A 16,607-nucleotide genomic window follows, 5' to 3' on the forward strand; every position below is an offset into this window, starting at 1 on the left:
CCAAATTACACTAAAATAATAATATAAAGAATTAAGCAATGAAATTAAGTATTATTTTTTTACTTACATAAATAGTCATTTCCACTTTATTGTAAGGACTGTGGTTAGAGTAAACCATTGACAGAAAATGTCAAGCACTTTTGTTATCAGGAATAGGCAATGAAATATGTAAAGCATCCAGGATTTTCCATCATAAGAGGTGCTTCATGAAACAAAAACTATGCAGACTGGTTTGCTGCTGCAGAATTTCACAATCATTCATCCTTTCCTATCCTGCGCAAAAAAGGGCAGTAAAGGATGGGGATATGTTCACATACATGGATGCCAACACATCAAAGGACACACAGAACCTTATAATGCTCTGCCTTTTTTAGTGAAGGCAAAATAATAATGCTTGTAAGAAAAAAAGGACCAAAAAGAAAAAAAAAAAAAAAAGGAAAAGAAAATAGAGAAAGAAAAAGAAGTTATAATCACAGAAGCTTAACCATAAGAAGAACTTGAAAATTCTGCATGCTTCCTAACAAAACGGCAGCAATTCTTTTTCTTCTGCAATACTGATTATCTCATAATTTTAGAGGAAATATCAAACCATTTTCAGCAATTCTAGCAAAGTTATTAGGACATTCATGATACTAATATGCATAATGGCAATTATCTGCTATATATTTGTAAAGTACATATTTCTCATATCAAAATAAAACCTACACATAAGTTTCTTTTATTAGAGTAAATATTTTAACAGTCAATTTGGAAATCTGGCTTAGTATCTTGTATCTTATTTTTTCCATTTTATGGAAGTCTCAGCTGCTACTCTGAAAAGGGGCTGGTTGGTTGGTTTGTTTGTGTGTGTAACGGCACTTCCTGTCTGCCTGCGCTGGTGAACTATGCACTGCAATTTCCAGAAGACGACCTGTATCTGAAAAGATCCCTGAACACAGTATGCAATCTGAAGTACTCCGGAATATTTTATTGCTTATTCCAAAGGGTCAAATGACATTAAAAGGAATCCCAGGAGAGGCAGAACTGAATCACATCTATTTAACTTTCCCAAGGCTGCACCGGTTAACGCCGTGATCCTCAGTACTGCTGATTCCCAGTCACATACCCTATTGGACTCTTCACTGTCTTGAACAGTGACGTTTTGCGAGGTCAAGGTCTAGGAGGGAAGAGGTGGGTGAACTCAGGCATGCTCCTCTTCAGACGCAAGGGACAGATGGGTCTATACTGACAGTTCTTGAAAATTAAGTAGTTAAGTAGAAATTAAGAGATGTGCCGCAGTCAAGATCACAGAATCACAGAGAATCACAGAATGGTAGGGGTTGGAAGGGACCTTCGGAGATCATCTAGTCCAACCCCCAAGATGGACAACATATCCTTCCAAATGATCATTCCATACATAATCTCTTACAACAGGGAGAAGTAAGTATAGTGATGGTAGTATCCCGTGTTTAAAAGGCATTCCAGATGTGAAAATCAACTGTAATGATAGTCTTTCTAAACACAACTGTGGAACAGGGAAAGGTAACGCTACCTACTCTCCTTAAAGACAAACAAACCAGCCCCTTTCAAAGCAGCTTTTTTTTTTATGCCAACACTGCAATCTAGTAAGTATATTATAAATTTGAAATTACTGTCCATTGTTTTAATATATTTAGAAGGAAAGACATTTTCTCATAAATTACATTTCTAAACTAGATTCTACAACATCATATTGCCCAGTTTATAGGCAGTAAAAACAACTGTTTTTTAGTTTAACCATGGAATATAGAATTTGAACTTAAATTTAAAACCCATTAACTACAATAATTTAATGAAAAAAAAAAAAAACATGTATTATGGAAATGAGACCATAGCTAAATTTGGCTGTTCACCTGAAGATGGAAGAGTTGCACGCTTGTTAGTGTTAAGTTAAAATCAGAAAGAATCTGGCAAATTGAAGATATGACCTGGAAGATTAGAACGCAGTCAGTAGGACAAGTACAAGCCTTTAAACTCTCTACAGATGATTGCTTTTGCCCATATACAAACAGGAATAATCAACCAGCAGTTCTGCGTGGTAGGATCATAAACAAAAGGTGATTAAAAGACAAAGAGCATCATACTGACATTTATTAACAGCTGATTCTGTAACAGAGCAGTGGAGCAGAGTAGACTGACCTCTTGAGGTCTCTTCCAGCCCTATTTTTAAACAGTCTTCAATGCACATATGCTGCTGCTTTTTATCATATTTCCCTCTTCTCTGTGTATGTTAAATGTAAATTATTATATACCTTCCTTCCCCAAAATCTACCTGCTAGTCTCTTTATATTTAGATTTCTGAATTTTGAACAAAATCCCAAAGTTGTGTGCAAAGATAAATATTTTAGAATCAATATACTGGTATTATAATACATTTTTAAAGTTAATTTGGTCCTTCATGATAGACAATTGGTAAGTTTTATTTAGGAGGGTTTTTTTAATAGAGTCACTAAGAATAATACAAAAACCTACATCATTATCACCCATGGATTAGCAAAGACTGAGAAACAATGCTATTAACTTGTCCTGTCAGTCTCAGTTTATGTTTTTCAATGTTCCATGAACCAAATCAAATCATGGGAACAATGTATATAGTGTGAGCCACAGGCAGGAGTCTACTGCTCTAATTCGTACTTTAAAAAAAAGTCTAAACTAATAGTCATATCTTCGATCAAGCCTGATAATAGGCATAAAAAAAACCTTATCAGGCATTCATCATTATTTTTAAATTCCACTAATTGTATTTTTCACCAATGAATAGACTGAACTTGTTTTGGGGATATTCTGAGGATTTGGGGGTGAAGGAGGGGAAGGAGTTGCTATTATTCACACTAGCCAAGGTCTCTACTTAGTCAACAGAAATAGACAGGTAAGCTCTTCCAGAAGAGAAGTCAGAGAAGCTAAATTCATCTGAATTAAGCTTGCGCTTCAAGTCATCTTTTGGAAAAAATACTTTCTCTTCATGGGCTACAGCAAGTAAACTAACTAAATTACATGCTGAACTTGGGTAAAGTGAATATTGTTGCTTATCTGTTTTTACAAACAGATTAAGTAGTATTAAATACATCCAAATAAAATTTTAATTACTGAAAGTACTAATGCAAATAAAAATATATACCAAATGCAATTCATAACTTACTCAGTGGCTGTGATATAACACATATCCCAGTCCAGTGCCACTGTTAACAAGTAGTAAAATGTCTAATAAGCATGTCTAATGTATACATACTGCATGGAAACGCCTAAGGTATACAGCTTTTATATGACAGAAAACATGATTTAGGGAGAGCTACTATATGGTGTTAAGTTATTGTTTTAAAATATATATTGTATTTTTTTAAATTAGGAAGCCAGTACCAAATAAGTAGTACAGGATGAAGAAGGAGAAATACAAATACTGATAGGTGCTGGTAACCTCCTATACTCTAGCGGAGAGTCCAGCAAATCAAAGAAAAAGCATCCTCTAAAAGAAAGCTCCAGGATTTATGGAGCTGCAGCTAGCCATTCAGATCTCTCATACTACCTGACAATCCAAAGAGATGAGATAGATCTAGAATAAATCAACAAGAAGAAACTAAGAAACAAACAAACAAAACAAAAGCAGAAACAGCTCCTCAGAAAACCCTGCACTTCGATTGTCTAGTTGAAAGCCTGCACCAGGTAAGTCTAGGAGTAGCACAACTATCACAGACTTGTTTCCTAAATATATGCTTTTTTGTGGTGTCAATTAACACGTATGCTCTGAGCAAAGTATCTTCTATTGTTGGGACATTCGTGTTTTTCTTCCAGACGGATCTTCTGGACTAGGAAGAACTCTGCTTATACTGTAGCCTTTTTGTTTCCAAGGGGAAGGGGAGCGGAGAAAGAAAGTACATGCTAGTTTTCTCCTTCTTTCCTCTACGTGGCTGTTTTCTTTGAAGTTCGGGAGCCTTAGCACTTTTGAGCCCGTGACAGCTCCATCAAGTTTACTTGAAAATGCCCAGCACATTGAAAAGTTACTTGGGCATAAATGCATATATCTCAACAGCGTCACTACACAGACTTCTTTCACAATATGAAATTTGACTAAAAATCAGGTAACTTCATATACTTCAAATTGATTCCAGCAACCTAACTCCTTTATATCCTTTTAGATGGAACTTGATGGTGTATGATCTATTCCTGGTTCTCCACGAAGACTTGCTAACGTGATTGTGGCTAAGGTAATTTAGGACTGCAGAGAACCTAGACCTACTGAAAATACTACTTTAGAGTTTACCGAGAACGCGAAAGGCTTTAATAAAGCCTTTAAAACAATCAGAGTCATAGAAAATACTACATAACATTCTCTATATTTCATATTTTGCACACCTGACACAAACAGTACGAACTAGAGATCATAGAAGATTGAATGAGATAATAACATGTGCTGGCATTCTAATAAGAAAAAAGATCTTGATGCATATGCTGTAGAACTCCCCAGTCACAGAAAGACAGAGACATAAGAATGTTTAGTTTCAAAAGCAAAACTCTGCTGAAAATTATACCCTGGAATATCTACCTGCTAAATTTGGTTCCTCCCTTCTCACAGACTTTGGAATTTAGGAGTTGCCAATGCTCAGCAAGTGCATGACTTTACACCCAGAATAAAAAAGGGAGATACAAATTTGTTTAAGTTATTGGCCAGGAAATTTATTGACACTGAGATCAGAATTACTATATGCAAAAAAAAAAACCCTGGACTTCGCTTCCAGACACATGTTGATAAGAACAGTCCTGCTCACAGAATGTAAAACCACCTTTCTCCATTTATTTCCCTTTGTTGTCTTCCTAAATAACTGCAGTCTCTCTTAAGTGTATCTCTTCTCATTTTATTACTGTAACACCTCTCCTAATACAGACATATTTTTCCCACTGGATCTCTTTCTGTCTAGGTCTACAGTTTTGACAAACTATGAGGTTCTGTAAGCATTTATTGTTACTGGAAACCCCTGGAAGCAAGCAGGTCTGAGGAAAAATATACACCACAAGTCATTTGCTGCCTTAGAGATTCTCAAGGTCCTACCACCTCAAAGTCTCTTTAAGAAAGATGCAGAGGAACCTCACACAAAAACAAAGCAAGCCCACTGTCAACTGTCAGAGCAGCTAAGAGAAGTCCACAGGATTCTCTGACATGCTCTGGGCAATCCTGCTTCGGCAGGGGAGTTGGACTAGATGATCTTTATGGTCCCTTCCAACTCTAAAAAATTCAGTGAAATTCAGTGGATGCTTAAATCCACTTTGAACTGCAAGACGGACTCACTGTAAATTAATTTTACAGAATATTATAGGAACTGTTGTAGGAAATTGCATTATAGGAAACCACAGCTAGTTGTACTACGGAAAATATTATGGAAAACTAAAGTAGTGACCAAAAAACCCACTACATACCTGATTTGTGAACAAATTTATGTACCACTTATTTGTATCTGAAGAGCCTAAATCCCATTTATGCATGATGTGTCATCACTATCACCTCTGAAAAAATCAGAATCTCATCAATATGGAGAGAAAGAAATAGAAAGTGGAAAAGTCTCTATAAAAACAGATATGCAGTCCTGAGCCCTCAAGCCTGGTTCAGCAAAGGTAAGCAATGGAATAGGCTATTCCATAAAAACTGCTACAAATGAAGGGTACAATCTGTAACACTTTCTATACAAGAGTGAAAGGCCAAGTAAACTACCATGGTATGAAGACTGTATTCGTTTTTCCAGTAATATTGGCCCTACCACCTGCCATCATCCTAGATGACACTTCAACCTCAAAGAGTATATCCTCTTGTACCAAACAAGAAAGAAAAGGCCAAAATGATGCAGGTGCACAAAACAAATGAAAATAGGAAGAAAAAAATATGGGACCAGTGAAAAAAGAGAAAGAACAGAGACTGCATGTAAGAAAGGAAAGGAATAAAAGGCAGCCACTGCTCTGATAAGAGTTATGAAAAGACAACCAATGGAAGCACAGACTAAAACCAAAATAAAATACATTTCTGTGTGTCTGATTTTCATGCACAAACATGCGGTTCAAAAGAATTTCATCTCAACTGGAACTATTAATCAAACATCAATTTTCTGTTTGTGACTCAAAAACCTACACAGTAATTGGCAGGCAAGACATTAAAAGTATTACCTATTCCATAAACGTGCATTTTAGAGACCAACTAACACTGTCGTGTTTTTCATGAAGGTATGAAATCTGCATCTGTATGGCACAGATCTATTTCCTGAGGTTACTCCATATATTCTTTAAGTGCAGTTTTACATCACTGATGTAAGTTACAAAAACTCCAGGAACATTTTCCAAAAATAGACTACATTTTACTTTTTCCACCCTGTTTTACAGACTTGCTCTGCAAGAGCAAACAAGAAGCATCTTAAGGTTTACTACTCATGCCAGATTTTCCAAAAGGTTTCATACCGAAAACCAGGCACCTACACAACCTCAGTCAAACTACCTACGAACTGCTGAACTAAGCAGGCAGAATAATATTCAGTATTTATGAAGACATGTGATTTTTCCCAGAAGTACTAAAGCAGTCATATCTAAAATAAATATGGACCACATAACTTTAAATGTAGTGTTGTCAGATTTTTCCACTCATGTCATAAATTACTCAAATGATAACATAAAGTTGTAGTAATCAGTTCTTGGCAGCTGAACAGATTACTGTTCACATGTTCAAAATGGTGTTCATCAATAATAATACCAGAAAGTTGAATAATTTTATATTCCAAAGTGCTATCATTTCTGTAGAAACCAAGAACCTTGACTTAGGTATTCATGAAATATAATCCAAGACATATTTCCTTATCTCATGCTTCTTGGTCTTAATATATCATATCCCTAGGTATTGTATCCTTGTTTGGTCCCCAGAGAGGCAGAAGTTTGCCTTATAATCAAATCGTACACTACAAAATAGCATGATGGTATGATACACACAGCAAACAACGCTAGCATCTTCCTTGGGCTACCACAGAAGAAACAAAACAGTGTTAGGGAATATCAGAGCTGAAAAAAAATCACTGGTAAATCCGGTAAAAATTAAGTTATTCCAACACCAAGCTCAGCTGCCCCTTGTCTATTGTCGTAAGTTCTTTAACACAAACACAAACGTACACGCCCAGCATCACTGCTTGAACAGGAAGGGTGGGTGCGGGCTGTCAAATGTGTTTCACTGCTGACTGCCCTTGCTCTCCCCTTGATTTTTACAGCAAGGTCCAGGAGACGATAACACAACTTGAGACACGCTACTCGTCTCCAATTTCCACCCATGTTTTTCTACCAACCAGCCAACAGTACTCCATATGCTGATTTTGGAGGGATATAAATATCTAAGAAGACAACAAATCTAGCTGATATTGACTAAACTCAGTTCTTAAGTACCTGAAGTTGTGCTTCATTTTACGGATAGTACAGCCGTTACACCAATGGAGTAATTTCTCTATGTTCCACCAACCTTTTCACTGGACTTAGAAAGCTAACCCAAGACAAAGTGTCATCTCTTGGGAACCATGGATTTAAGAAAAGAGATTAACTGTGTTTGTATAAATAATTGTATAAAAATAAACCCTCCAATTTCTTTTTCCCCTAATCCATATTCTATCTCTATTCTTTATGCTGCCCCTACTTTTCAAGCTGAAACATTAGCATTCAGAATATGCAGAGTTAAGGCTAAACAAATGTTTCTATAGGTGAAATGCAACACAGCCTACTGCTAAACGAGCTGTCACTTTCAACAAGAAGAATGCTCCCTGTTCTACCTTCTCCCACCCCCAGCCCAATGAGATCCCGAATCTCCCATCACCTGCTGTGTGCCTGTCACACACACGCGCCAATGGAGCCACAAAATTGCTCTGCACAGGTGCATCCCAAATAACACGGATGCTGTGCAATCCATGTCTTTCCCAGCCAGGCTGGTGCCCATGTTGTCTTTTTACAAGCCAGCTAGTTTTTCTCTCGCCTTCTCCAACAGGAGTTGGAGCCTTCTGTTTTAATAAACCTCAAAACATGACGCCAACACCACCACCCCCCCCAACACCCAAGCGTGGATGTGTACAAAGCCATCCTCTCACTGTTGTCCACTTCTGACAAAGGAAAAATCAAGTCTCCTCACCACGGGGGGGGGGGGGGGGGGGGGGAAGAAAAAAGCCGCCTATGCTTTCATCTAGAGCCAAGGCAGTGTGAGCCAAATCTACCGCCCGCATCTCCCTGCCTCTGTCACAGAGAAACAGCCAAGACCCCGATGGGGAGGAGCAGGCGCTCTTACCTTAATTATGCTGCTCCTCCGGGGGATACCGGGTTTGCCGTCTCGTTGTTGACCGGTGGAAAATCCTTTCTCTTTGCCGCTGCTCTCCGGGCTCGCGGGAGGCGCGGATCCCGGCTCCTCGCCGGCTCCCGCCAGGGCACAGTCCCCGTTGGAGACCCGGCTGCCGGCACTGTCAAAGCGGGATCTCCCGCCGCCACCTCCGCCTCCTCCTCCTCCGCCTCCTCCTTCCCCATCTCCTGCCTTGAAGGCCACCTTCCCTTGGACCGGCCCGGGGGAGGAAGGGAGCCCCCCGCCGCCGCTGCCGCCGCCGCTGCCAAACTCCGCCATCAGCCTCCCTGACTACGGCAGAAACAGTATCGCTGCCCCCCTCCCCTCCTCCTGCAGCTGCTCGGCGGTGGCTCTTCTTCCGCTTTCTCTATATTTACGATCGGGGGATTTTGAGCAAAAGTCTCTCCCCTCCGCACATTTGGCAGCCGAGGCCGCGCAGCTTCAGGAGGCGGGAGGGACGGGGACGAAGGAGGGAGCCGGGGGGGTGAGGGGGGGGGGGACGGGGACACACGACACGACGAACGCCTCAGCCAGTTGGCGCCGGGGCGAGCACCAGTCAGTCCTTCAGCACCTGGGGAAGGAAAAGAAACGAAACGTGACAGCCGGCCCTCACACGAGGCGGCGGCGGGCGGGGGAGCGTTACACCACAGCGCGCTCCCCTTCACACACACACACACACACACACACGCGCGTGGGAGGGGAGGCACCGTGCCGGCCACACGCGCGACCCGGCGGGTGCGGGGCCGCGCCGGGCGCGAAGGGAGCAGCGGGCAGGGGAGCGCGGCCCCGCCGCGGGGGGAGAGGGTTGGGGTGGGGAGGGGAGAAAGGTCCGAGGTGGGCTGGAGGAACTGCGCCGGGCGGGCTGCTGAAAGCAGGAAAACACGCGAGGCGTCGATATGGCGGTATTTTCGCCCCTACAGCCAAACCCACAGTTCGCAGAGCAGCGAAGCGGGAGCGAAAAGAGAACTTGCAAGAACACCACACACCCCCAAACCCTCCGGCCCCAGCCCGGGGGAAAGCCCGTCCCACGCACGGCGGGGACGACCCGCCGCAGCCCCTCTCCGGCGAGAAGCCGGGGGGGGGGACACGGCCAACGCCGCCGCCGCCCCGCGGGGCACCCTCCCAAGCGCCATCGGCAACTTTTCTCCTCTCTCCGCTGCCCGACATCCAGCCGCCTCACGGCGGCTGCAGCCGCGGCCCGGGCGGCTGCACCCCCTGCCCTCCCCACCCTCCCGCCCAGCTGCCCGCCGCGCCTCCGCCCCGTACCCGGCCGCCTTCCCGCAGGCTGCGCCCCCGCTACCCACCTCGGCGGTAAGGTGGCGAGGGAAGCCCCCCTGCTGCCGCCGCTGCAGTAGCCGCTTTTTTTCGCCCTCTCCCCTCCTCCCCGCTACGGTCGCCGCCTCTGCCCGGAGCCGGATACGGAGAGAAACTGATTCATGTGGTTGCTTCCCTCGCTCTCTGCTGCCGCTGCCGCCTCCCCCGGCTCAACGCTCGGCAACAGCCCCGAAGGGGGGAAATGCCGGCAGCGCCGAGGGGAGAGCCAGCCCCGGCCGCCCCCGCCGGGAAACTCTCCGGGGAAGGCAGAGTGAGCGAACCGGCCTCCCCCCCCCCTCCCCCGCCCGCCGCTGCTGCCAATCACAGGGGCCGGCCCGGCGCGGATTGGGCGGCCCCGCCGCCGGCACCCCCCTCCGGCGGCTCGGGGGCGCTGGGCCGGAGGGCAGGACCCGCTCCCGCCCGCCCCGCTGGCGGCCGGCCCCGTCCCTCGCCCCGGCGTTATCGCCGGATTCCTCCACACGCTGTCTGCCCGCGCAGGGGCTCCGGGCTAGCACGGAAAAACCCCGCGCCCGGACGCATCCTCCGCTCTCGGCTCCTTCTTCCCCCTCCCGGGGTCGGAGTGGGGGAAGCCAGACGGCTGCTCCCCGGGCGCCGTGAGCCCTCCCCCCCCCGCTTCTGTCGGCCCGCGCCCATCAAAGGAGGCTGCACCGGCCGGGCAGGGCACGCGGGAAGGGCGGGGGGGGGGCGGCGGCCCAACGGTCGTTCCCGCCCGCCGTGAGGTGACCCGCCGCGGCCGCCGCCGGGGAGGTGGCCTCGCACTGCCGCCGGGGCTTCTCCGGAGCTCAGGGCAGCTTCGCCACTCCAAATCCATCCATTAATTAATACAGGAGAGGAGGTGACAGAGTGCTGGGGTAATAAAAGCTTCATGAAAACTGCGACTTGTCAGTTACCGTAAGGAGTGTGTCCCCAGCAGAGCAAGCCCGGCTAGCGTGCCCTTAGGCACCCCATACCTACTTGTTTACATTTGCTATGGGACAAACACGAGTGACTTTGTGCATGAGGAGTAATTCAAGGAGCCACACGTTAATTTTCACATCTTGATGCTGCGTATTGCAATAGCATGATATTTTGCGATTAAGTTAGATAAAGACAAATGAAATACCGCCATTGAGGCGCTTGGCCCCCCGCATCAGAAGTTGAGTCAGACGGGGAGGTGCTACTTTGAGAGCACGGGCAAAATTAGGAATCACAGAAATAGGAGTGTAAAAAGTCACGTCGAGCAAGGAGACACCTGAGAAGGCCCTCGGCATCTGACCTTCGGCATTTGGCTGAAGTGCTTAATGCAGGAGCTGGACGCAGATCGTAGTTGAAGGAAAGCACTACGCTTTTAATTTAGGTTCCCCCAGTTGCCCTCTGGAGATGCCTGGCTGTGGAACCTTGGCACCAGACGTCAGACACCTATCGTAGATACTTAAAATAAGGCAGCATTTCGGTGAGCTGCTGCAAGGTTACACAGTGGAAAGATCGGAGTGAAGAGTATGTTTTCATACCTGTCCCTCAGCTCCAGGGCCTTACCACGGACTGCAGGGGAGTGCCTCTGTCCGTCGGTGGCCTGCAGCCTTGAGCTGTCAGAGGCATCTCCATCTTCTCCTTTGGGACTGCAAAGGGCAGCTCACTCCTCCAGAACACTGAGGGTCAAGGGGGCGATGCCTTCCATCTGTGTTTGGAGCCCTCATTTAAATCCCCTCTCTTCCTGGAGGGATTCACATCCATGTGCCCACTGCCATTAGACAGCCACCAACTTACAGACTGCTTCTGGTGAGGGCATTTTTCCTTGGGAAGCTGTGCCACACTATAGAAAAGAACTCAAGAGACACTGGGCCAGGAAGAAGATAGACCACTAGTGGGAATGTGGCTGCAGTTTAGCAGTAATCATAGAATCATAGAATGGCCAGAGCTGGAAGGGACCTTAAACATCATTGAGTTCCAACCCCCTGCCATGGGCAGGGACACCTCCCACTAGACCAGGTTGCTCCAAGCCCCATCCAGCCTGGCCTTAAACACTTCCAGGAAAGGGTCATCCACAGCTTCTCTGGGCAACCTGTTCCAGTGTCTCACCACCCTCACAGTAAAGAATTTCTTCCTGATATCTAATCTAAATCTCCCCTCTTTCAGTTTAAAACCATTACCCCTCGACCTATCGCTACACTCCCTGATAAAGAGTCTCTCCCCATCTCTCCTGTAGGCCCCCTTTAGGTACTGGAAGGCTGCTATAAGGTCTCCCCAAAGCCTTCTCTTCTCTGAACAACCCCAGCTCTGTCAGCCTGCCTCATAGGTGTTACTAAATAATTGTCTTGGTAGCAAGGAAAGGGCCAAACAACTCGCTTTTGAGATGAGAGGTCTAGTAACTAAGCTGCAGGAACCCACTTGTTTTTGTAACCTGGAAGTGCCACCTCGCTCCCACGGAATAAATCTGCTTCAGGTGCATAATAATTACATGTAATAAATCATTAATCTCTGATCCATGACATGCAGGCAATATGCTGCCTGCAAGTTTGTACAACGGTGTTCTGTCACCGTAGGAAATAGGGACCATGAAGTATGATCCAGCTCAGAGGGAAGTGTGATGCTATTTGGAGGATATTGCTTATTCAGTATCATTTGTAGTGGGTCAAGGAAGTTCACAACTTGACACACCTACATCACTCATATATACGGTCCCTAATATTGCTCAAACTATTAACATTGCTTAAGTTTAAATGAAAATCTAGACATTTGCAGGATCTAAGCTGTAAACACTGAGGGACACGAATATTAAACTTAAGATTTGAAATAGCCAAAGTTTGTGTTTTTCATTAGCTGGAAATAGAGTGATTTTGCCACTTGCCCTTATCTGAACATCTCTTGCCTGAACATCTTGCCTTGCGATTTAAGTAGGAAAAGGCAGCCTTGAATATTAAAGGAACATTCAGTATTGTATCTGCAGATGTGCACATCACAAAGCATCCCTATGGGAGACACTTTGTCGTTAGGATCATCACTGTTTCTTCTGGAGGATGAGATTTACTCACAACAGGTACAAAATGTTATTAGAATCATTTGTCACAGAGCCACAGAGGAAGAAGATGGGTGCTTTCTGTCGTGTTGCTACTTAAGACACACATACTAAAAAACCAGTTTTAAGGTCTTTAGTAAAATTTGATCAGTCCTGTCGCAGAGAAAAAAGAAGAAAAAAACCCTCCCTTTTCAACTCTGCTTATCTGTCCAACCTGTACAGATAACACCACTGAAAAAGAAATCATTTCACTTTAGCCTTGGCCATTCCATAATGAATGATATCAAGACCTGCAGACATTGCCAGACTTTTGGCTGTAAAAGTGATGATTTAATACAAAGGCACCAGTAAAAGTTCTGAATCTCATCTTAAGGACACATACCCACAAGTCAATATAATCGTACTGGCATTTTACTTATTATAATTACTGAAATTTTATTACTGGTAAAAACTTGGTGTCAGACACTAAAGAAAGATGGAGGTAGCAAATAATTATTACTCTGAAGCTAAGATTTCTTCTGATGACCACTCACTGATTTTTATTATTGCCCCATTCTGATTTACAGAATTTCCTTGCAGTAGCAGAGTGTTTATTCAGATGCATTTTGAATGCATTAAGTTGAAAAATATTTCCATATACAGAATGAAGCATTTCTGATAAACCAAAGTCCCAGAAATGGCCACCAAGATCGGGCTACTCTATAGAGACCTTGTTTATCCCAGTGAGCTCAGGTTTCCAAATCAGTTCATGTTATACCAACGTAAATGATATACTTCCTTTGCCGCAACTTTTTGAAGTTCACGGGGTGAAGAAACTATCTCGTTATCATTATTCAATAGTGGCCTCAGCAGGCTCTATTTGTTTAATTGTTAAATGAAATAAGGATTATAATGGAATCAAAAGACACCTCTGTGACAATATTTAACTGTGAGAACTTGCTGTCATGTGCATATATTAGCTATTTTCATAAAATCTTATAAATATCAGAGTTCCACAGCTAAGCTAATGTTACCCATTGAACTTTTCTAACTCAAATAGTGTGGCAGTGAAAACCTGCCAAGAAACAGGATATATTAAACCCCTAAACAGTGACTGAATGACCAGCATTTAAATAAACCAAATACCAGATTATTACTAATATCCTAAATATTTTTTATTCCAAACATGAAAAACTTTAATTAGCAATTATCTTGTTTAAATGTTGCTTTTCTGACATCTCTGCTTGGAATATGTTTTTTCATTAGTATAAGTATCTCTACAATTCCAGTGATAATTTTTTAAATTGCCTGACTTGATTGTTCAGGTCACAGCCTTGCACGTACTTGTTTATTATACTTGTTTATAATTAAGAATACATGTTTAAGCAGTCCCATTACAGTCGGAATCTAATTCATAATTAATCCAAAGCAAAGTTTAGCTATAAATAATGCATTATTGTATACAACATCTGTAAAGAGCAGGTGTCGTATGCACATAAAAAGAGCAGACGGTACAAGTAGGGGGATATGAACGGATGTGCACTGAAGACAGCAAAACTGTAGGTAGGCAAACATAGGCTAAATTGGCAGATTTGTTTACTGGAAAGCATTTGTTAACATTGTGTACTTGAAATTAATTATGTTTATAATTTTGGAAAGTTCATTATACTAGCAGAAAGTATGAGGATTTTGTTTTATCAAGCAGATCAACCATTTTAGCCTATTAATTGCAGCCTCAGGAATGTTTACTCTTTATCCTACCTATCATGCCAATTAGTTTGGCTACCAGCCCACTAAATTTGATGGTTGAGGATTAACAAGAGCTTAACAGTAAATCAACTACTCCCCTACAGACTATTGAATCCAGGAGTGTTTTTCCAAATCGGGTTCATTCAAAAGTTCTTCTTTAAACTGTCTGTTATTAAGACTATCACGCTGGGGAGTTTGTTGGTTGCAACGCAGCTTTAAATCACCTCGCTTTGAAAACCAGACTCTTTGTTTATACATTTAAAAAAAGGTCAAGATTTTTCAAAACTGAGCAACAGTATTCCCTGCCTTTTAAAATAGTGAACTAGACACTTTAATGGAAGGTTAAACAGCAGGCATGAAGGGCTTGCTGCAAATCAGGCTCCCTTAAGGCCTCAGTTTGCGAACTAAAAATTAGGACTTTTTTGAAAGCCTTGACCTAGGCACTGTTTTTGAGTAACTCTGTTGTTACACAGAGTAGTATCTTAACTGGAAATGAGAGTTTATTGTATTCTAATAGCATGTTGGTTTGCCACTCTTAAAAAGGCTGAAAATCAAAACTTTTTTGTTTGATTTTAGTATCACTCTTTGGAAAAACTTATTTTGTAACAATAATATTTGAGGTTATACTGAGTAAGGTTTCTACGGAGCAAAATTTGTATTTTCTTCTACTAGGAAAGACAGACACAGCGGGTAAGACTTGCATCATGCGCGTTTCAGCTGAGGCACATATGTTTTACCAGAGAGCCTGCAACAACAAACCTGTTCTTGAAGTGTTTCTGATGCATCATCAAAAAAGAGCATACAAACAGTCCTTGCCATCTCCTGGCCTCGTACTCTGCCCTCTAAGGAGAAGTTACAGAGTTACAGAACGGGCTGAGAGCCAGAATTCTGCAAAGGATTGGATTTCATTTTGTCCCTCCTTGTATTTGTTAGTAACTATTGGATATGTACAGAGGCATTTGACTTCTGGGGCATAAGGCATTTCATAAGTCATCTATTTTTGCAATTTGAAGCATCTGACTCTATTATTACAGGAGCATGCAAATAAAATAGCCCACAATGAGCTTTTATAACTTCTTCAAACCTAAATTTTTCTCTTGCAAACTAACCAAAGTGTTAATACCGATCAACACCTTTCATTAAATTCTCACATAGAAAAAGCATAAAGCTTTTAGTTTGTAATTTCAGGATGATATGCTTTGTGAATTCTCTTCATAGCAGAATATTAAACACTTTCGCTGCTTTGAGGAAAATTGCATCTCTTCCATTATAGGAGAGCAAGTAAATAAAATAGGTTGACTTTTGTCAGCCGAGTTCCTTCTAAAATTGTCTTCATTTTATCATGTCCATGAGGGTAAACACTGGGTCTACGCATACTTAGTAGGAATTGCAGTGTGTTATGTCTTCACAGTGAAGACATAATAGGAAAGTTAGCACATACACACTTTGAAGACATAATAGGCAAGTTAACACGTACACACTTCTGCTGATAAACAGTTAACAATATGCTGTTGTCAGTTTCTCTTGTTAGAAAGCTTACAACACAAAATACCACAGAAAGAGGAAAAGATGTGTAAAAGAGGAATGAAGTTCTTTTAATGAATGGCAGTCAAAATTCACATTATTCACTGTAGCCTAGTAACTTTTCTGAATTATAAGAGATCATATGGTATTCTTAGTATATATGCATAAAAGAGGTGGAGGAAGAACAGGAATTGATTAAACTCATCATACCCCAAGACACAAATGCATTTCCTTTTAGTAATTTGAGAAAAATCACACAGCACCTATTATTTGAAATGGTTTTAGAAAGCTTACTAAGAGATGGTGGAACATAGTTTTTCGTGGGGACTGATAGACTGCATCACAACAGCCAGTGAGATTGTATCCTCTACTAAAGTTTGTAATGCAGATCCTTAATCCCGTTAATTTCTTTCATATTGCTCACATATGTAAAATAAACATTGCTTCTTGCCCCATAGGGGTGGTAGGCTTGGGTACGTTGCCTTAACCAGCACAGGTCTTAACAGAAGTCAATTCCATCATTTAATTGTTACCTAACAAATAACATACCTAATTACCTAATTTCAACTTCTGAAGCATAAGTCAACAGTCATATTTGTTTTCTTTATTTTTAGCTCCAAAAATGCTAATAAGTTACAGTATTTATAGATGCTTTCACATGCATATTCAAAACTT

At 42.7% G+C, this 16,607-nt stretch overlaps 1 protein-coding gene across 1 annotated transcript in view; it reads right to left on the reverse strand.

The window, feature by feature from the left end:
- Positions 1-9,957, reverse strand: part of PLCL2 (phospholipase C like 2) — a 103,094-nt gene extending 93,137 nt beyond the window's left edge. The window contains exons 1-2 of the mRNA XM_074150158.1: positions 9,655-9,957; positions 8,303-8,921 (exon numbers count right to left, since the gene is read on the reverse strand). Of these exons, the coding sequence (XP_074006259.1) occupies positions 8,303-8,629 (327 nt within the window). The 5' untranslated portion in view covers positions 8,630-8,921; positions 9,655-9,957. The remainder of the gene's footprint in view (positions 1-8,302; positions 8,922-9,654) is intronic.
- Between the last annotated feature and the right edge of the window lie 6,650 nt (positions 9,958-16,607).

This window comes from Numenius arquata, chromosome 7 (genome assembly GCF_964106895.1).
Source record: "Numenius arquata chromosome 7, bNumArq3.hap1.1, whole genome shotgun sequence".
Lineage (NCBI taxonomy): Eukaryota > Metazoa > Chordata > Aves > Charadriiformes > Scolopacidae > Numenius > Numenius arquata.